This window comes from Erpetoichthys calabaricus, chromosome 4, assembly GCF_900747795.2.
Source record: "Erpetoichthys calabaricus chromosome 4, fErpCal1.3, whole genome shotgun sequence".
In the NCBI taxonomy this organism is placed as follows: Eukaryota; Metazoa; Chordata; class Cladistia; order Polypteriformes; family Polypteridae; genus Erpetoichthys; species Erpetoichthys calabaricus.
In genome coordinates, this window is record NC_041397.2 from 267,014,998 (window position 1) to 267,037,156 (window position 22,159).

General features: G+C 37.1%; 1 protein-coding gene across 1 annotated transcript in view; it reads right to left on the reverse strand.

The window, feature by feature from the left end:
• The window catches only part of spag17 (sperm associated antigen 17), a 143,097-nt gene that overhangs the window by 114,318 nt on the left and 6,620 nt on the right, over positions 1 to 22,159 (reverse strand). Inside the window, exons 4-8 of the mRNA XM_051926662.1 lie at positions 17,467 to 17,598; positions 11,066 to 11,240; positions 6,915 to 7,106; positions 1,858 to 2,039; positions 177 to 338 (exon numbers count right to left, since the gene is read on the reverse strand). Coding sequence (XP_051782622.1) covers positions 177 to 338; positions 1,858 to 2,039; positions 6,915 to 7,106; positions 11,066 to 11,240; positions 17,467 to 17,598 — 843 coding nt within the window. The remainder of the gene's footprint in view (positions 1 to 176; positions 339 to 1,857; positions 2,040 to 6,914; positions 7,107 to 11,065; positions 11,241 to 17,466; positions 17,599 to 22,159) is intronic.

Genomic DNA, 22,159 nt, shown 5'->3' on the forward strand with positions numbered 1-22,159 from the left:
TTTATTTAAGTTTCACAAAAGCAAATTCTATGCAACTGACCTTGTTACAGCTGTAAAATAAGTAAGCTAATTTTAGAAACACATGATTATAGTGTATCGTATAATTTAAATGTATTTTTGCTGATACTTAGAAGTTGAGATTAGACCAACAACTTTATTCGAATAGAATACTATACCTCTTGGATGACAGGCTGTACTGGTTGACTCTCTGGTTTTGATACTGCAGGAACATTGATGAGTTTCATATTATTTAAATAATTTTTATGCTGCCTTCTCCAATCAAGGCAATTGTAAATCAAACATGCAACATCTTCAAAGAGAGCAGTGGTAAAACACACCTAAAATAAACAAAGGGCAACTTGTTACAATTATTAATTTAGTAACGTATGTAATAATGTTTTTCCAGTACAAAACCATAAGGCGGTTGATGGATGATACCACAGTCATATGCACATGTACACTTGCTCAGGTAATGTTACTTTTAGAAATTATAAAGCAGTCAAAACATTTTAAATGCACAACTAGGAGCCGATAAACAGAATATGCATTACACTTACCCACACCATTATGCAAATGTATAAAGATATGCTATAAATATTTTTATAGAGCTTAGTTCTTTTTATTTGAGAAATAATGAAACATAAAAAATTTAAGACGAAGTTAAAATATAAGAATGTATTAACTTTTAGGGTTATAATTTAACATGATGCTTTCCCTAAAGACGTTTAACCCATAAAAAATATTCATTTGGAACTAAGTTTGTATGCCTAGAACATTACTATGTAAAATGATCTTTAAACAAATATTACCAGAAAATGTATGTTTCACACATAAAGTCAATATTTATTTTTTTACTTCAACCTACAGTAGTTGGCAGAAAAAAAGAAAAGCACTTTACCTTCCAATGCATACAACATAAACTGTTCACTTACCAGAAACAGAGCTTGTAAAATAAATCATTTTGGTTTTTATGGTGGCAGTGGATCTGAGAGCCCTGCCAACACTAATTACAGACCTTCTTCTTAAAAAGTCATATTGATTCTAATGTCCGTTGATTTCTTGCAATGATAAACAAATGTGTAAATGCATCATAGATTTATGAACTGTTAGCTGGGTTAAGGGTAATGGAGACGTACTGTTGGAAGCATGCATTCTAGCCGTGTGAAAGTGTTGCTGAATTTAAAACATATTGAAAAAAAGTATAAAGGGTCTGATAAAAAGCACTTTTTCTGTAAAACCAGTTATGTTCATTTGTAGACCATGAATCCTACAAGCAGAAGGTTATTTTTGGGCCAAGGATTATATTTTAATATTGCACCCTATATTTACTTGTACTTGAACAAACTTGGAGCAATTTGGCATGTTATATCAGAAATGATTAAGTACCTTATTTAGGTCAATCTCTGTTTTTACTTTGTCTGGAAGGTTTCATAAAATACTTTTTGCCACTTACAATTATTTTGGGGTTGATAAGTATGAGGAGGGTCAAAAATCTCATAAACGAAAATGCACTACATGCTTCGAGAAAAATTCTATTTTTCTATGTTAAAATCTTACACAATGTCAAGCATATGAACGCATTTCAGTCATACAAAAGAGCTAGGAACTTACCATGAACTCTATAACAAACTTTAATTATGCTTCCTCTAACCAGAGATTCTGGATATGTGTTGAGGGACAACATTTGTTAATTTTTTTTTCAATTTTCACATTATCAGCTCTCTGTCTCCTGAATTTAATACACCTTTATATTGGCAGAAATAATGTTTTTAAATAATTTTGAAGAAAATTCAATAAAAACTGTCTGCTACAAAGTTGCTTCTTACAAATCAAGTAAACTCAGGTGAATTTTCTTACCATCATTTCATTATTAGACCAGTCTTGAGGAAACACAGACTCCTTCACAAAATATGTTAGTCTGGCAATGTCACAAAGCTTAGAGGCAGCCTTGCTAGAGTTCAAAATAAACTCCAGATACTTCCAGAATATCTCCAAAGATTTGCCTTCTTCTTCCATCTTCTGTTTCTGAGCCTCAACAACTGTTAACATATGAAGGGAATAAATGAATAGACAGTCCAAGAAGGAATGTGATATTATGCTCAGAAACATGAACTTCAGTCATATGAAATGTACTTTACACCATATACTACACCTTCATTTGAAGTTTTATTTTTGACACATAAAGTGTTTTAATTAGCAATTGTAAAATTACAAAAAACTCCAAGTTGAAACCCTTCTCAAACAGTATACACACACAAGATTTGTGTCTCTCTAACTGGAAACAATTTGCAAGGTACACAGGGGAAGGACTTTGAGTTTGCAAAGCAGCGTTCATGCTGTTTTCATCCTTTTGGAGAACCTGTGATATCTCCTTAAACCCCACCTTCTCTACTAGTTCTTCAAGTCTGCTGCACTAACATCCCAACCACTTTAAGAACAAAGTCTTTTGTAGACAAGTCCAAGAACCAGACCCCAGAATGTTGCCAGTACCTACCCTTACTATTACCACTGCTACTACACCATTAGATGAGGTAGCCTTTGGCGACCCGTCACTTCTTATCTTCTTTTATGTTACATACAATGTATATATATATATTATATATATTATATTATATACATATATATGGCACTGCAGCCTCCCATGCTTCAGACACAATAAAGCCCAAACACACTTTATACTCAAATAAAGGTTTTTAATTGACCCCCAACACCTTCTTCACATGAATAACAACAAAATAAAGCATCACGCACAGTTCTCATTCTTCCTCCAAGAGTGTAGGCCACTGCCACTTGACTCTGATTCATTCATGTGTTGCAATAGGCTCCTTTTACCCTTTTATGCTGGACCTGGGAACTGCTCCCAGTCTCCTCTTCAAGTTATCAGGAATAATTCCCCTTGCAGCTTCCCTCTGGTGGTCCCCAAAGGGTAGCATTTATGGATTCTGTTTCCCATGCAACCCTTGCAGGTGTACTAATTGGGTTTAACTCTAAGGAACACTGCCACCTGCCGCGTGGAAGAATGACCTGGTTCTTCTATTATGGACTCCTGGTCGGGTATGAAACTTTCTATTATCCCGGCCAAGGTGTCTGTGTCATTAGAAGAAAATAACTATACATACAAGAGTCATAGGCAATATATAGAAGGTGAACGGTGGTTTGGGGGGGATTATTAATAAGTTGGGGTTGGGGTTTGGAAGGTGTTGCTCATAAAGTCTTTTTTATTATTTGAATGTTCTTCATTTTAAGCCTGCATATGCTGTGTTCAAGTCCAAGTGTCTGTTAATGGTGTTTTCATTAGAGAGGCAAGATTCAGCCAGCTCTCTGGCACTCTGAGTATTGGCCCTTAATTTTACTTTCACAGTGTCCAAGTTAAACGTGTGTCTGGTGGAACTTATATGTGTGTAAATCAGACACTGTGGGTCTTTCCTTCTGATGGCATTGCAATATTCCTGTGTATGTGTTGCAAATCTTTTAGATGTTTGTTCCACGTATACCGCTGGCCATGCATTGCATGGAATGCTGTAAACTGAGTTTCTTGTCTCTGTGGTTGATTTTTTGCTTTTGGCATTGAAAAGGACAGCCTGTAAAGTGTTTGCCAGTTTGTGTGATATCTTGATCCAAGATCTGGACAGGACGTGTGCTATATTTTCTGACACGCCACAATGGTGGCTCTGAAGTTAAGGATCTGTGCTGGTATCCAGAAGGTTCCCTGTTCGAACCCCCGTTACTACCAAAAGAGATCCTATTCTGCTGGCCGCTTGAGCAAGGCCCTTAACCTGAAATTGCTCCAGGGGTGCTGCGCAATGGCTGACCCTGCACTCTGACCCTAAGTGATTTGCGAAAACTAACAAATTCCTGATAAAAGAAATGGTTTAAGGCAAAATAAAGAACAAAGAATTATAAGGGAGGGTATGGTAAGTGCAGGACCAAGTTGAAATTGGCTGTTTGCTGAGGTCTGGGGTGTCTCCTATATAGGCATTGTTTAATAAATGTCTTGGGGAAGCTGTTTGATGTAAACAGACGAAGAATATAACATCTTTCATTCTTTTTTGTGTCTATTGTGTTGCAATGGGTGTTAATCCTTTTGAACAAATCCTAACACAACTCCATTTATGTGATGAAGGGTGGTTGCTGGAAAAGTGTAGTATTTTGTCTGTGTAACATTCCTTGCGATAAACACTTGTAATTAAGCCGGCATAGTTACCTCTTTCAATGGAAATGTCAAGGAATTTGATCCGTCCGTTCATTTCTGAGTTGATGTGGCTGTATAATTCATTCAACTGGTTACTTTTTAATATGACAAATGTGTCAATGAAAGCACAGCCCTAGCTCAGTTCACATCTTAAACTCTGGATATGCTACACCGATCTTCACTTCCATACATATATACTGTATATATACAGTATATATATTTATATACAGTAATCCCTCCTCCATCGCGGGGGTTGCGTTCCAGAGCCACCCACGAAATAAGAAAATCCGCGAAGTAGAAACCATATGTTTATATGGTTATTTTTATATTGTCATGCTTGGGTCACAGATTTGCGCAGAAACACAGGAGGTTGTAGAGAGACAGGAACGTTATTCAAACACTGCAAACAAACATTTGTCTCTTTTTCAAAAGTTTAAACTGTGCTCCATGACAAGACAGAGATGACAGTTCCATCTCACAATTAAAAGAATGCAAACATATCTTCCTCTTCAAAGGAGTGCGCATCAGGAGCAGATAATGCCACATAGATAGAGAAAAGCAAACAAATCAATAGGGCTGTTTGGCTTTTAAGTATGCGAAGCACCGCGGCACAAAGCTGTTGAAGGCGGCAGCTCACACCCCCTCCGTCAGGAGCAGAGAAAGAGAGAGAGAGAGAGATAGAGAGAGACAGAGTTTGTTTTTCAATCAAAAATCAATACGTGCCCTTCGAGCTTTTAAGTATGCGAAGCACCGTGCAGCATGTCATTTCAGGAAGCAGCTGCACAAAAGATAGCAACGTGAAGATAATCTTTCAGCATTTTTAGACGAGCGTCCGTATCGTCTAGGTGTGCGAACAGCCCCCCTGCTCAATCCCCCTACGTCAGGATCAGAGAAAGTCAGCGCAAGAGAGAGAGAAAAGTAAGCTGGGTAGCTTCTCAGCCATCTGCCAATAGCGTCCCTTGTATGAAATCAACTGGGCAAACCAACTGAGGAAGCATGTACCAGAAATTAAAAGACCCATTGTCCGCAGAAATCCGCGAACCAGCAAAAAATCTGCGATATATATTTAAATATGCTTACATATAAAATCCGCGATGGAGTGAAGCCGCAAAAGGCGAAGCGCGATATAGCGAGGGATCACTGTATATATTGTAGATAGATAGAGTATATAGTGCATTTTCCACCGATGACTTTAAAATAGATTAGATTAGATAGACTATTAATCTCATGGAGAAATTCAGAATATTTGCAAATGTTATTGAGCAAAAATAATGTATGTAATCGAATATAGTATAATATACTGTATAATATATGATAGGTGAGAAGTGAACTGCTTAGCCTTGGAACCAAATACATTTATTTATCTTACTTGTTTTTAACTCATTTATTTTGTATCAAATGTGTTTGCTTTTTTTAAAAATTTTTTTTATTAATTTTATTGTAATCATTCCGTACAAATAGATCAATTTTTACAAAAAATAGGATCGAAAACAAATCAAACCCACCCCTGAGAAGGAGAGCAAGGCCAATGTGTTTGCTTTTAATCTGTATTTTCTTTCATCCATTTTCTGATACTGTTTCCCCAGGAAAGCCAGTCCACTGCAGGGCACAAATATTCACACTCTTTCCCACCAGTACAATTTACTGTCACCAATTAACCTAACATGCACATCTTTGGGAACCGAGGAAAAAGAGCAAATACAGAAAATAACGACACCGACTTGAGGATAACATATGGACATTGACCAGGATTTAACCAATTCTTCTAGGACTGTGAGGCAGCAGAGATAAACTTTGCTACACAGTAATATTTACTATGTTAACCTGAAAATCTAATTTTGTTTACTTGATATAATAGCTTGAAATGATGTGAGAAGTGAAGAAAAAAGCCTCAACTTTATACTACTCACAAAGACCATTTGCTTCACAATCATTTTTTTCCTCTTCATATTTGTAAAGTGTATAAACATCTTTGGCAACAAACTGAAAAGTTTTTGAATTTTCATTTAGGAACGAGTTTGAAAAGACAACCATTCTTTTTGCACTCAGGAGGTTTCCATCAGTCGAAGGTGTCCAACAGATTCTGGAGGGCTACCATGGCTGCAGTTTCCTTATTTAATCAGTGATCAAATTCAGCTGTTAAATTACTTAATTTCCCTTCATTTTAATTTAATTTTTCAATATCAGTCCTCTGAATTGCTTATATTTTCCTTAAATGGCAGCCAAACAAAAATGAGATGTGAAGTGAGCGAACAGATGATCAGCAAGGTCAGATCCAGATCCTCAAACACCAATCAATTCTACTCCGGGTAGTTTCTAAATTAAAAACCAATTATTTTTGTTAATTCAATCAGTTATTTCATTTAATGACTTGTTGGTGCTACTATTGATTTTACTTTTTTCTAAGACCACTGTCAAAATGTTTTGTGTACCCTTGAAGACATCACTAAGACCTTCCTTCATCTTTCTTTATTTTCCGATACTGTATAATGGACACTGGTTAGCTGGTCATGCATTGACTTGTTTTGTACCCCATTATTGTTTGGCTGGTAATGAAGGAAAAAATAACCCGTGAAGAGGTCTGAATCTAAAATGGCCAGTAAATTAAAATTAAGGCAAGCAAACTTATTTAGCAGGTAAAAATACCCACTAATTAAGAAAGGGGTTAGAATGAAAATATGCAGAACGCCCCTGACCTAAGTAGTCAGAAAGACTCACTTACCTTCAGGTGCCAATGGAGGTTCTGTCTGAGTAGCGATTTCTTCTTTTTTCAACAAAATTTCATAGTTCTCTGACCCAATCTGAATGACATTTGAAACGTAAATGCCTAGTTCCGCAAGGACAACCATAAGTTGGGGCTGGTGAAAGCCTACAATTAGTATATAATGTTGAGGCCCATCATCTGGTTCATCATCTACACAAAAGGAAAAAGGGCCTTGTTATGGATACATATTCAAATAAAAATGACAGGTCAACCAAATGTGCAATAGCATTTAATCACAAAACATCTTCTTATTAAAATAAAATAAAACAAGACATTAAACACAGTAGGCAATTATTTAATAATGATTGTTTTCTATTTCTCCATGTAATTCAAATGCTTACTTTCTTTCATGGACATTTTTCTTATAACATTAGGCATAAGACCTACTAGATTCAAAGGTAAACTCAACACTATACTTTTAAAATGCTTTCTTGTGTGCAAAATGAATGCAACATTAAATAAGTCTGTTATACTCACACCCAGAAATAAAAGATGACTTTCTGTCATGTCTTTTTATCTCAAATTTCTTCTGCTAATGTAAATAGTAATGAAAGACATTTTTGATTTCACTTTCCCAAGATTTACAAGAGTTATTACAAAAGGCTGAGGAAAAGAAAAAGAGCTATGTTTTGAAACTGACTTTCATGCACACAGAGCAGCAGCTAAGGGAGGAAAGGAGGTAAGTTTTACCAATCCCTAAAGAGGAGTTCACATGTGCACCAAGATACCTGCATAGTTAAATAGGAGAAGCAATGTGCTCTTTCACTTTCAAGGACCTTGATTAAGGAAGAAGCTCCCTAAGGTACGCACATGACCTTTTCTTCAGATGGTATTTCCAATCAAAGGACTCTGCTGCTCCAACCTGCTTGTGATGTTGGGTATGTCATCAGCTGAGATGATTTCTAGCATCTTCATAATCACCCTCTGGTATAAGCATATCAAGTTATCCACATAAGATCTAGTTATTCTCATTTCCTGCTTGTTAACCTGCTAGAACATCTTTAAATTTTGATATGTTGGGTCATTAAACCAGGGGATGGTCTTAAAAGTGATGACTGACTGGATCATGCTGCATTAAAAGGACAGCATGCAGTCCCTGTCTACTTTAAAAAGACTGAGATTATAAAGAACAAATAACATCTGATGTATTAGCATTTCCCATTTAGAGTATTATCTAACAAAGAAGTGACTGTCAATTAGAATGATTTCTCATCTTTAGCTGCATTTTCTGTGCCGTAGGTCTCATTTAATTTTAGCACAGACTATGTGTAATTCCAGTGCTTTAAAGAAGACAGATTATTTAAAACACATATTCTCAAAAATTGTGGAAATAGCCTTAATTAAGGCTAATGTCACAGATGTTTTATAGTATTCAGAGCAAGAGTCCAGCTATAATGCAGATTCTTATATAACTTTGAATTTGTATTTGAGCCATCATGACACTGGGCCACTATATTAGCTGATAGGCAATAGGGATTTAAAAGTTCCTCAGTATAACAGGTGTCGACCTGACAATCGCTGTTATGGTTGGTATTCATTGTTCATTTTTTAAGCATTATTCTGAAACATTTTGCTGTTCATGTTATGCAAATACAGAATTCTGGGTTACATTATTCAGTTCTGTTTTTGTTTTCTTGTTGGAGTGTTGTTTTGAGAGTGTTATGACTTTGTTGTTTCTGAGATAGATAGATAGATAGATAGATAGATAGATAGATAGATAGATAGATAGATAGATAGATAGATAGATAGATAGATAGATAGATAGATAGATAGATAGATAGATAGATAGATAGATAGATAGAACTTTATTTGTCCCCAAGGAGAAATTTGGCTTTTAAAGAAACTCGTTAAATAAATAAACAAATAAACGTACACACTATGGTCTGAACATACACCAGAATGACCAAAAAGCAAGAACATTAAAAAGAAAGAAAACTTCTGACTTGGCTGTCACAGTCACCATGAGGCATTATGCAGATGTATCGCTATTGGTATAAAGGAGCCCCAGTAGCATTACTTGACACACTTCTCCTACATGATTTGTTGACTGAAAGTCCTCAGTGTAAGTGTGCCAGAGTGTGGTTGTGTAGCATCGTTCATAATGGCATTCATTTTTGTTTTAATTGTATTGTTTTCTACTACTCCAGGTGTTCTAGATTGCGTTCTATAACTGAGCTTGCTCTTTTAATTAGATTGTTGATTTGGTGAGCCTTTCTTGAAATGATGTTACTAGCCCAGCACATTACAGAATAGAAAATTGTACTGGCCATCACAGAGTTGTAGGGACTCTTTGGTGCGCTGGAATGCAATATCCAGTTCATTGGTTTTGCTGATGTTAAGATGCAGACAATTCTGTTTGCACCAAGGGACAACGTTCTCCACTTGACTCCTATTCTCTGCCTCATCCCCTTTATTAATACACCACATAAGTGCAGAATCATCTGTGAATTTCTGCAAGTGACATGGCCTGGTGTTATATTCATAGTCTGAGCTGTACAGGGTGAAGAGAAAAGGAGACAGGACTGTGCATTGTGGTACTCCAATGTTGCTTGCATTCATATCAGCAACACAGTCCTTGATTCTCACAAACAGCAGTCTGGCCAACAGAATGTCCATTATCCAGGAGATACCATAGGCTCATCCAAAAGCATATTTGAGTTTATTCATTAACAGGAATGGCAGGAAGTTATTGAAGAAACTGGAGAAATAAACAAAAAAAAATCTGCTCTGCTCATTAGATCAGTAACTTGTAGTTGGGTGGTTCATACAGTCGGGTTTAACTTGTGAGAGGAATGATTTTTTGTATTGTTGTGAAAAAATGCTTTAGGCACAATGCCAAAGAGTGAAGGATGCAAACTGTGTTTAATCTAGGTTCATCAAGGAAACCTGGATTTTTTTTTTGTATACTGGGGGCTTGGCCCTCCCGCCTGCAGTACCCGCCAACCAGTTCGCGTCTCTACCATTCGTGTTGTGAAGAGGGGGGCTGAACGCACCAAAGGGGATGCAATTGCTCCTCCAACACCCCCTCTTAAACGGTGATACAATGTGAAACAATGTGACTCTAATAGATGCCAGATTTATTCAATAATATACTGTGTGAGGTAGATTAATTATTTTTATTAGTTATATCTAATCACAAATAAATGTCTGCAAATGTAAAGCATTGAAAACCTTAATCCTTGTGATAACTAATGAGAACTGAACACTTTTCAAGGCACCTACTTTTTAAATAAATGTTTTATTTTACACAATGAAATTGCCTCTTGACATAGTATATGTGTTTGGGAAGTTCAACGTTGGATTTTAGGTGTATATAAAGTCATGATTTCAACTTCAGGTCCAGTCATGGCCTTTGCAGAATTTGTGTGTTCTCTTAATGTCTCTGTGGTGTTTTCCCTGGGAACTCCAGTTTCCCTCTCACATTCACAGAGAAGTTATGAGATAGTTTAATTGGTTACCCTAAATAGACCCATTGTCAATGAGTTATTTAGTGTAAATGTGCTTTGGAGTCCCATCAAGTTTGGTGTAACTGTAATGGAAAAAGTAGATTCATAAAATGCATAGAGGATGCAATGGAAAAGGGAATTAACATTAGGATAGAAGGTGTATTTTTTTTTTTTTGCCAAACAAAATACGATACAAATCAATAATTATTTAATGTAAGTTTCCTTTAATCTTCTCTTGTTTAAGCTAAAAACCAAAGGACCTGCGTGATACAAGTAATAAAAACAGTTTTAATTTTATGAAAATCATTTAGAGTAGGGATGATATATACCCTTAAAAAACTTTGAACAGATAATATTTGTATTTTAACTAAACGTTTTAAGTATTTAGAAGAAGTGTAATTCAATTACCATTTTCAACAGGGCTTATTCATTATTTAAAACAATCCCACTCCAGATATACATTTTAAAATATATAAATATATATATTTTTTGCTAAACAAGGAGTTGATAGAAGGAATAAAATGCAATGCCTATTCCTGAATGATGTGCTGAATTTTGTAACATTCTGTGGTTAAAATTCACCTAGAAAAATAAATAAATGGGGGGATTCTGTGAAACACCACAGACCACAAGTCAAACAGAAGCATTTCTTGATGGCCTCACCTATAAATTGGCTGATTTCATCAACCTCCCCTCTTCTTTTCAGTTTCGTATCCTTTTTAGCTACTGGTGGCTCTGAACTCTTCTTTCCCTTGTCAGGTTTTCCAGCTGATTTACCACGAGCTTTATCTTTAGCTGAAGGATCTCCAGATTTGGCTTTGGCTTTGTCATCAGCAGCCTAAACAAAATTAGGTAATTTGGGTCAGCATAGCTGTTAACACATTATTACACATTAAAATTAATGTTAACTATAGTAGAATTGGAAACATTACTAATTACTAATAAATAATACATTTCTTTTATCAATCTATTTCATGAGCCTTTTGTAAACAAGATGTGGTGCTCTGGAGCTGTCCAGTCCTCAAACTCAGAATGATGCCCAATGACCAAAAGGAAACTTATTTGGAAATGGACAATGGGAAGGGATACATAGGAAGAAAATCAAAAAAACAAAGTAAAAGAATAAACACAACAAACAATTGAAGCCACTCTGGGACTTCTTCATATAGATTGGTGTCCCTGACTATCTCTGGGGTGGCTTGTCCACAAATTTGTATTGTAACAAACTCTTAGAACTCTACCTTGACCTTTTTATTCTCATTGTATCATCTCTGTCTCCCTCATACCTCTCTTCCTTCCACTAGCTGAGTGCTTGTCGTTCCAATAACCTTAACTCCTTTTACTGGCCCCAGGTGTTCTTGTGGCCCTGTGCCAAAATTTAGCCTTAAAAGGACCAGGCACCTCCTGCCATCTAGCACATGTTTTCTACAAATCTAATCCCAACTTGATACTTCTCTCCACTGTTAATTTCAAATTTTCTTATAATTTGTATTTATTTACAACTGTAGAAACAAAAGGAGTAAGAACACATCCTAGTCATATTCATTGAAAAGTGGGAACCAACACTGTTGGGAGTCACACATTTACACTCACTCATACTTACAAATTACCATGCATATCTTTGTAAGAAAATAGTAGAGTACCTATGCAGACAATGGATGCATCTGAACAACAAACTGAATTAGATGGACAACACAGAGATGCTTTACTATAAGGGTCAGAGAAGGCTGTTCTTATTTTAAAGGGTCATGTCCTTTAATGCAGGGGTCCCCAACCCCCGGTCCGCGGCCCACTACCAGGCCGCAGCCATCTGACAGCTGGGCTGCGAGAGAACTGCCGGCAACAGAGACTCACTCAGACTTTTCAGAATGCTTGGCGTGCGGGGCTTTGCAGTGGCGCAGAGAGAGGAGAGAGACCGAGGTGAGAGAGTATTACAACAAAGTATTGCTACTGTCCCGACAGTTTCCCCATATGACACGAGTCTATAGAAATCTCGTTACTACGAAGTACATTCAGCAGATACTTTCATTACAACGAAGTGACCTTGAAATGCTTGAATGAATCATCCACATAGCAGCTCAGTTGTACACATTTGCACAACGATCCCCAAACAGAAACAATGTAAAAAAAAATATTTCTTCGAACTTTCCTCGTACTGTTTTTTTTGATGTTTTTGTTTTCTGTGGTTTTCAGTGATACATTTTGTTTATTGCTTGTCAACATTTGATAAATATCCATTGGAATTTAACTCATTGTCACCCTCCTATAAAAACAGCAGACACGAAGAAACGATAACAGTGTTAATGTTTGTGATGTGCAATCTGTTGGAATGACAAATGCAATGGACATGTCTTTGTTATATGCAAAAAAAGAAGAAAAATCTTGGTTGCAAACGTATGCGAACTGCTTAATGACTTAATAATAATAGAAATGTAATGTAAATTTTGTATAAAACTGCCCTACAAACCTGCATCAAATCCTCAACCCCCTCCATCCAACCCCCCCAAACCCCCAACCCCACCGGTCCCTGGAAGAAATTGCTTCTAGTAAAGTGGTCCTTGCTGTCAAAAAGGTTGGGGACCACTGCTTTAATGTACTGTATCTGTTGTGTGAATTGCCTACTAGTCCAATTTGCTAGTGTACTATGCTATGATGTGCTCATCTGGGGGGATAACCACCAGCTTAATAATTGTCAGACATTTGAATAATCCACCTGCATTACAGAAACCTGAACCTGAACTTACTGGTTAGAAAATACTTAGAGGTAGAAAATAAGATCATAACAAAAAGTCATCATAACTAATATTGTCTATACTCTCCATGACCTATTGTCTTGGGACAGCATTACTCACAAAGCCTTTATATTCAACTAGACATTAAGCCTATTACAATACCGAGGGCTAGAATAGTGGTGTATTCTCTTTGATAATTTTTTTACGCTCATTTTCTTTTTGTTCTTCTGAGTCTTTCTCTTTTAGCATTTTTCTGACGCTCATTTTCTTTTTCTTCTTTTTTGGGTGGCATGTTGTTAGTAGATAGTCACAGTAATATAGGCTTGTACGTCCGTAATATTTTCTGTAACAGTAATACTGGCTTGTATGTGGCTGTAATATGCGTCACTGAATTGTGTGCCTTTAATTTTCTCTTGCAGTAATACTGGCTTTGATGTCCGTAATATGCATTTAATTTTCTGTCACAACAGTGGGCAATCAGCAGATTCTCCCCAGCAACTGATGTAATGTATGGCGTGCAGTTGATAATCGTGCTTGTGGCGTCTCTCCAGCAAGTACTGTGCAGTTCCCCAGGAAGTATTTTAATCCGTGCTGGCATGCAGCTGATTATTGTATGTGTGGCGTCTCACTAGCAACGAATTTTATGTGCGCGAAAATAAATCTACTTTTAAAAGTCATCCTATTGTAATATTATGAAAATTCGTATATTTAGGAAAACCCCTTCAACGACTGACACTTTACACTTTACCAGGCCAGGCTTCTTAATCACAGATCTGACATCCTCAGAGTGAACACTTGCACAACAACAAACACTAATCCCACTTCTTTGGGGAAGCTGGTCTCTGTGTCTCAGTACCCGATTGGATTATTTGTGCCTTTTGTTTTAAGTCTTACCTCATTTACAGAAATCCGATTGGATCGGCCGCACAATATTTTATAGGTCCCGCCCTCTCTGTCATGTGTGACGTGTCAGGCGGCCTTTGAAGCATCTGCTTTGAAGCATCACACCTTGTCCCGCGCATGCACACTTCACCAGAAGACACACACACACGGACACTGGACGCACACAGGGGTTTTATTAAAGAGGATGCTGATACTGAAGAAAGTAAATTTCCACTTGTGAATAAATAAACAAACAAACAAACACAAAACACCTATCTATGATTATACACTCCCTATCTATCAGTCTTTCAAGGAAAAGGCAGACTCTATAGACATATTAAGAAAGACACTTGAAAAATAATATTTTAAAATTTATACATGTCTCATGTCAACGGCTAGCAAAAGGGAGAAAAGTTTTTCAATCATCCAGTAAAATTGGAAATACTCAATAAGTTAATTACATTTAAGAAAACATTGTAAATAAACAAAAGCCAGGTGAAATTATAACAAAAAAATCCAACCTGTTTGGCCAAGCTAATAAAGATCATACATTTTTTGTGTTAACATGCCTTTATACACTTTTAAAGTCTGCTAGCTAAAATAAAGATTTAAATCTCTACTGAAGTTTACACAGTGAATACACGAATGGCTGTCATTCAGGCTCAAGAATCTACCAGCTATTCATATTTTGATACAACCACAAGACCACCCGGCCTCAAATCTTACAGAATCTGTTTATTTAATCTGCAAGTAGAGCACAGAATCAACCATTCAGCAGTAAGTCACCAATGCCTTACTTTACATCAATATAGGTGTGGATCTCAGATTTGCTGTATTTGTAATAGAGTAGACTTTAACAATGGAAAAAAGGTTAATTTTATGCTGTGCTGCAGGTTATTAATTAGTCTGTGATTTTCATTTCTGTTTTGAATAGTAGTGTAACTCCATTACATAATGACAAAACAAACCAGTGTGAGAGATGGGGTGCTCACACAAGCTGTGGCCTATTGGTACCTATCTATATACTTGTTTTACAACCCTTTGTATACATCAGTCAATATTGATGGGAACTTTCTTCAACTTATTGAACAGTTAATTTTAAATGCTCCACTTGCTACCGCTGTACCACAGAACAATCAGTTTTTCAGTGGATACTCAGTTGGCTCTGAAAATGGTATAGTGTGGTTTTGTGGTTTTTGAACAATTGCCTGTGAATGAATTTCTTGTGGTAGAGATGGAATCAGTAACAGACACTCATAGGTCTTTAAAAGTGTTTTCCACTTTGTTGGAGGAGTCAAAAATACAATCCATAGGAAAAGGTTTGGGTGTGAACACGAGATTAGTTAAGAACTAAAGGGGTGGCAGTAACTGAAGGATTTAGACCAGCACAGGAAGGAGGCACATGCTCTTGATTCTTGGTGGCACTAGGCTGCTGAATTTGATGTAGACCATGTTGAATACAATACAATACAATTTACTTTTGTATAGCCCAAAATCACACAAGGAGTGCCCCAATAGGCTTTAACAGGCCCTGTTTTCTGACAGCCCCCCCCCCCCCCCCCCCCCCCCCACCCCAAGCCTCGACTCTATAAGAGAACAAGAAAAAACTCCCAAAAAAACCCTTGTATGGAAAAAATGGAAGAAATCTTGGGAAGGGCAATTCAGAGAGAAACCCCTTTCTAGGTAGGATGGCGTACAGTGGGTGTCAAAAAAATGGGGTAAATACAATACAACACACTGAACAGAACACAAGTAATCCTCACTACAATAGTACAATAGTAATAGTACAAGTACAGAGCAAAACATAACAGGATTCTGATTGGGCGGCATGGTGGCACAGTGGTAGCGCTGCTGCCTCGCAGTTAGGAGACCCGGGTTCGCTTCCCGGGTCCTCACTGCGTGGAGTTTGCATGTTCTCCCTGTGTCTGCGTGGGTTTCCTTCGGGCGCTCTGGTTTCCTCCCACAGTCCAAAGACAAGCAGGTTAGGTGGATTGGCGATTCTAAATTGGCCCTAGTGTGTGCTTGGTGTGTGGGTGTGTTTGTGTGTGTCCTGCGGTGGGTTGGCACCCTGCCCGGGATTGGTTCTTGCCCTGTGTTGGCTGGGATTGGCTCCAGCAGACCCCCGTGACCCTGTGTTCAGATCCAGCCGGTTGGAAAATGGATGGATTCTAATTTGTTCAGAGTCCTGGAGATTGGCTCAAGCAGACCCCCGTGACCCTGTGTTAGGATGTAGCAGGTTGGATGATGGATGGATTATTATTTTAGTGACATCATCAAGTTACCATGTTGTGTATTTGTTTCTTTTTTAGGGGCTCTGCCCTTTGTGTGATCACTATGATATTTATTGTCTACTAGGTTAGTGATTTACACACCGGGGCAGCCATGATAAATACAATGGTCTTCTGAATTAAGCAAGTATTGAAACGTTTGTAAAATTTAAATTAAGGAAGACTCACAACAGACCAGCACTGTAGTAAACTATAAAAATCTTGGAATACTCTTGTATTTTCTGGCCTAAACAAACAATATTTATATAGTATATTCATTATTGGGGAGTAATTACTTTGGTTTTAGAAACTAAAATAGAAAATATAACAATGAATATATTTTGAGATGGTGTCCATCTGTTTAGAGATTCCTGAAGGCAAGAACACCACTAGAATGGCATAGGGCTGGACTTAGTCTGAATTCAGACTAATTGAAGAAAGAGAAAGAGAGGGAGAAAGTGAGAGAAAGAGAGAGAAAGACAGCGAGCAAGAGAGAAAGAGAGAGAGAGAGAGAGCACCACAGGCAGCAAAAAATATCTGACTTATGACTGTGTGGGAGCTGCATGGGGTAGTATGTCTTGTATACTGTATATGCCAGGTACCCCAGAAGGCCATTAGATAGATTCACAAAAATCAATGTGTTGGATACCTGACCTTCTAAATAAAAAGAAGAGTAAGGCTGGGGAGGAAACATACACAGTCCCAAAAGGGAAAATATGGGACCATTCTGATTCTTTGCTATCTGAAGAGTTCAGTTGGTGGTTCCTTTAAGGGCCACTGGAAGTTTACAGAGTTTAGAACACCAGAAAATGCTACAGTGAGTTTATCCCTGGTATCTCTGCAATAAATACAGAGTGAGCTCTTACTCTGGAAATGATTTCGGGGCTTGGACAGAAGAAACCCCAAGATGTGATTTAAAATCTACTCCTGGCATGAAGTGTCTTGGGTCAGAGAAAAAGTGGGGTATTCACACTACTGGCTGAAGGAAGAGAGGCCAGAGTCAGAAGACAAAAAAAGACTGATTGGAGGTAAAGGGGGTGCTTTGTGTAGTACTGTGAATAGCACACAGGCAAGCAATCCACTGGCCAGACAGGGTCTAAGACCTGCTTAGCTAAACATTAGGTTAGGGTAGCAAGGTAAAATCACTGCAAAAAAACTCCAACGGTATTAGAATCTTCCTTACTTTCCTTTCCGCATCTCTCCTTATCTGGTCTTTTTGTTTTATTGTGAACAGCAAGAACTTTAGCAGCTTTCCAATCAAGGTGAGTGGCAGCTCCTCTCCGGTGGCTAGGATGGCTTGGGCTGATTCAGTTACCTTTTAAAACAGAAAAGACATTTTATAATATGTACCCATAAGTACAGCATTAAAACACTAACAAGTAACATTTACAGCACAAACTTTACAAATAGGCGCCACTTATAAGACTTTCTTGAGTAGCCCTGAATATATAGTGTAGACAACACTTAAAGACTAATTTTCTTATAAAAAGAATTTTGCATTTCCATTTGTTTTAGACAGATTTTCTGAGTACCAAGTATTATCTGAACCTCTTATATTTTTAATATTTAATACATGATAATAAATAAAAATGTATTTGTTTCACTTTTATTTATTTATATTGCTCAGTATCTCTTGGTCAACACTTTCAAGACCCTACAGTCAGTCATTCTTCTTCATTTACTGCCCTGAATCAATTACCAAGAACACTGTAGAAGGGATTTATACTACCCACACATCAAGTACTGTTTTGTTAAGCTTGTATTGTAGTGTAATTTGACCTGCCCGGAACTGGCTGAGAACCAAAAAGAGGATTGATGTGCTTTTTTTAAATAACTTATGCTCTCAGTATCTCTTCCTTGTGAGAGATCCCTAAAAAGATTACCTACAAATACCATTCTTTAAGGGAGCCCTACCAAATGCCCTTGTAGAACTTCTAAGCCATACATACACACAGTCATAGTGCAACATAATTAACAAAAGACACAGCTATTACATCAATGAAAGACAGGAATAAATACTTCCACAATGTGATGACAACATTAACAAAGATGGTGAAAGAGCGTGAAAAAGAGAGGAACTAAATGGCAGAATAGCGACTAGTTTAAATTAGATAAGTAACCCAGAGTCATAATGGGGAAACATTTAAAAACACTGTCTTATTTTTTAGTGCACTCCCTAAAAGTCACAAATATTGAAGCACTAAAGAGTATATTACAAAAGCATAACAATGCTTCTCAATGAATTACTAAGTCAGAAAAGTGTATATTGTTTTACAAAAAGGGGTTGGTTTAAAGCTGAAGCCACAGAAAACATTGCTTTGTTATCCTGTCACTATTACAGCATGAATGATTCTTATTAACTGTATTCATTTACTATGCCTAATTAATCTAAATTTAGGGGTCATGCGGAGCCATAATATCTTATGAAAACATTGGGTGCAAGCCAAGATACAACCCAAGAATCATAATCACTCCATTATAGAGCACAATCACTCATACTTGGCCAATCTGAAGTTAACAGTACCAGTTAATGTAAGATGCATGTCTTTCAGATAAAAATGGAATATCTAAGTACAGAGAAAAAAACAATCTTATCAAGATATAAGCTATAGGATTTTTTGGCTCTTTTTGGTTTTTATTTTTTCTAATTTATCTTGTTGCCATTTTGTTGCTATACATCATTACACTTTGTCTGATATCATGGTGATAGATATTTAAATGACATGTTAGTCATGTTAAGAGGCGCTGAAAACTTTCTGCAACTAAAACAACCTCGTGAGATAATTTCATTTTGAACAATCAAGAAAGAAATTTAGGCATTGAACAATACTAATTTTGTGACCATTAATTTTGTTTTCCCTTTGACTTTACTGAATCAAGCCTGTGTCTGTCTGCCAATAGCTAAAATTACCGTTTAAACGTACTCTCTGTCTTGGTCTGAACCAATCTCGTCATTTTAATGTTAAACAGACCAAAACCACTAGAATATTTAAATTACTTGAAAAAGACCGGCACTGTAGTGTAGTGGTTAATGCTTTGAAATACAACTAGAATGTTTCTAGTTCTGCACTGTTGACCCACTCTATGACGCTGAACAAGTCACTTAACTTGCCTAAGCTCCAAATGTAAAAAATATATATGAAAACAACTAAAATGTGTACAGATTCTATCAGTTACCTTGGATAAAGGAAAGCCAAATATATAATAGTTCATTTTTACCTTAAGCTATCAAAGTACTATATATGCAAATTTTTACTGGCTTAGGCACCTCTCTGGCCATTATCATTACTGCCTTAATAATGGCAATTTGATGAGTGACAGTTCAGAGTGCACTTTTAAAGAATTGGGTAGAGTACTGATAAAAATAATTTCATTTTTCAAACTCACCCAAAATCAAACTATTTTGGTCTTGGGCAGTAAAACTTGATGATTGCCTTTATATATTATACTAGGGGATTCGCCCCCTGCTCGCCAACCCACCCTGGCCTGCGCTACATGTCAGCCACTTTGTGTCTCTGCTGCTTGCATTGTGAAGAAGGGGGCTGAACGCACCCCAAGGAGATGCGGTCACTCCTCCAAAACCTCCTCTTAAACAGTGATACAATGGGAAACAAATACAGTTCTTTTTACCTGCTCTTTGCTCGATCAGTTGCTGGCTTGCTGCTGCTGCCATGCCGTATGATCTGCATCTTGTGTGGCACTTCGAACATTTAAAAGCCTGTACAGTAGCTGTCCTACTCTTTGTCTTTTATTTCCGGCCCCGGGCGTGGTTAAATCTCTTGGCACAAAGTCTCATTTCGCGGGATGTGAGTTCTTGATATTTTTTAGCTTATAGTTTAAAAACAGAATAAGAATCTAAAAATCTAACAACATCACATTAAAGTTCGATAAATTCTGAAAAGAATTATACCAAACATATATATGTAGGTTTTAAAATAAGCCCGATTTAAAGTGTGACAAAAAACGTGGCATAAAAAAGTCACAAAATCGTTGCACTTTTAGGCTCAGGATTTTATATATATAGAGGAGATATCACATAAGCATATCATTAACACACGCATATTTGCATACTGTGCATTTTTTAACATGTTTAATACAATCCCTAAGGAATGCCACTTCCTCTTGCTGATACCAATGTACAGGACATGAAAAGAATTATGTAATGCTAAAAAACACACATTATATTCTACACCATCAATCCATTCTTTCATTTCTGTAACCTTCTTTTAAACCTGGCATAGTCAAGAGAAGAAGGATCAAACCCTACTAGCTTCTTGTACAAAGTAGTTACCATTCCAGCTCAGCACACCATTCCATTGGAAGACTCCCATCATGTTCATAGCTGCTCTCGACCAAATTAATGTCAGCAATTAACCCCAGTCACACACCTCTGGAATTTGGCAAGGAAGAATGGAACCCGGAAAAAGCTCACAGATGAATGTACAAACTCCACAAAGGCAGTAACTGGACTGGTAATTGAACCTAAGTTCCTGGAAGAGTGAGGCATCAGGTCTGACCACTTTACCACCCCTTACAGCATAAAGACAACTCTAAAGCCTCATATTACAGCATTCTGGACAGTACCAGGGCTTTCATAATCCTTCAAAGAAATTGCCTCCATTTCTGAAAGTGTTCATTTTAGCACAGATGTAGAAAATAAACACGGCCTATGAAATATACAGCTGTCCACATGTGTATCTGACTTTTTTATTATAATGTTTTATGGCTTGTTGGCACTAGATTTTATTACCACTCAGTGACACCTGGGATCTTTCCTCTTGAGAGCCGTTAACTTGGCTGATATTATGAAAACTCATTTTAAACTTATTTAATTCTTTTTACCACGAGTAAAGAGTGGCTTGCCAGTGTTGGAGGTCATTTTTTCTTTTATTCTGTATGAACTATTCTATTTTTCCTTCATCCGTAATCTTAAAGGAAAATATAATATTTATAAGAGAGATACAAATTAGGTGTGAATAAAACCTATGACATTATTTTTTTCTTAGAAATATTATTACTTTCATATGGCATTTGCTATACATTACAGTATATGATAATGATTCATGAAACTTGTAAGACCAATGTTTTTACAGCAGTGAGTTTTAGGCTGGCAAAAGACTGTAAGGTATAACTGGACCATGAAAATGGCCGAGGGCAGGATAAGGGCACAAAACTGCCTACAGGAAGAGCAACACACACTGGAAATCTGAGAGGCACTAATGTGGGTAAATAGAAGTTGCCAAGGATGATAGCTTTAAAAGCAGAGGTTGGCCCATAAAAGGGAACCGTTTTCAAAGAAAGGCTCTAGCAGCATGTAAGTAAGTTTTGAGACAAATTTTGTTCTTGTCAATGGACGACAGAAAAACAAAAATGTTTCATTAGTATCTCACTCTATAAAAATAAATAGTAGGGACTCAGAGTAATCTGAGATTGCCAGTAGTATCAAGATGGAAAGGTATTTCGATGACCATCCACTGAATCTGAATGTGTGGTTGGTTTGGAAGTCATACTATGACCGAGATTAAATTATCTAAATCTGTCAGTGGTCATTGAGACTACATTATTAACTGTGAAGGCTCATGGGCTAGTAGAAAGGATTATCTAAATTACCCTTAGAATGCAGAGGTCAGGATGTGCAGTGAAAAAGGGATGCAGTAAAAACCTTAAGGGAACCAAGTAGTACTTGTTCCTATAATGGTAGTAAGCACAAGAGAAGGATCTTTCATGCCTGGCCTTCAAGTCTTTGAGACTACTACTCAGTCTTTGGAGGTCTGGATGGGTAAAGAAAAGGAAGTACAGAGTGAAACGGGCTCTTATAATGATATGGGAGTTAAGATAGCTCTCTCTGCTACAAAAGAGGTGTCATCCTGCTCAGA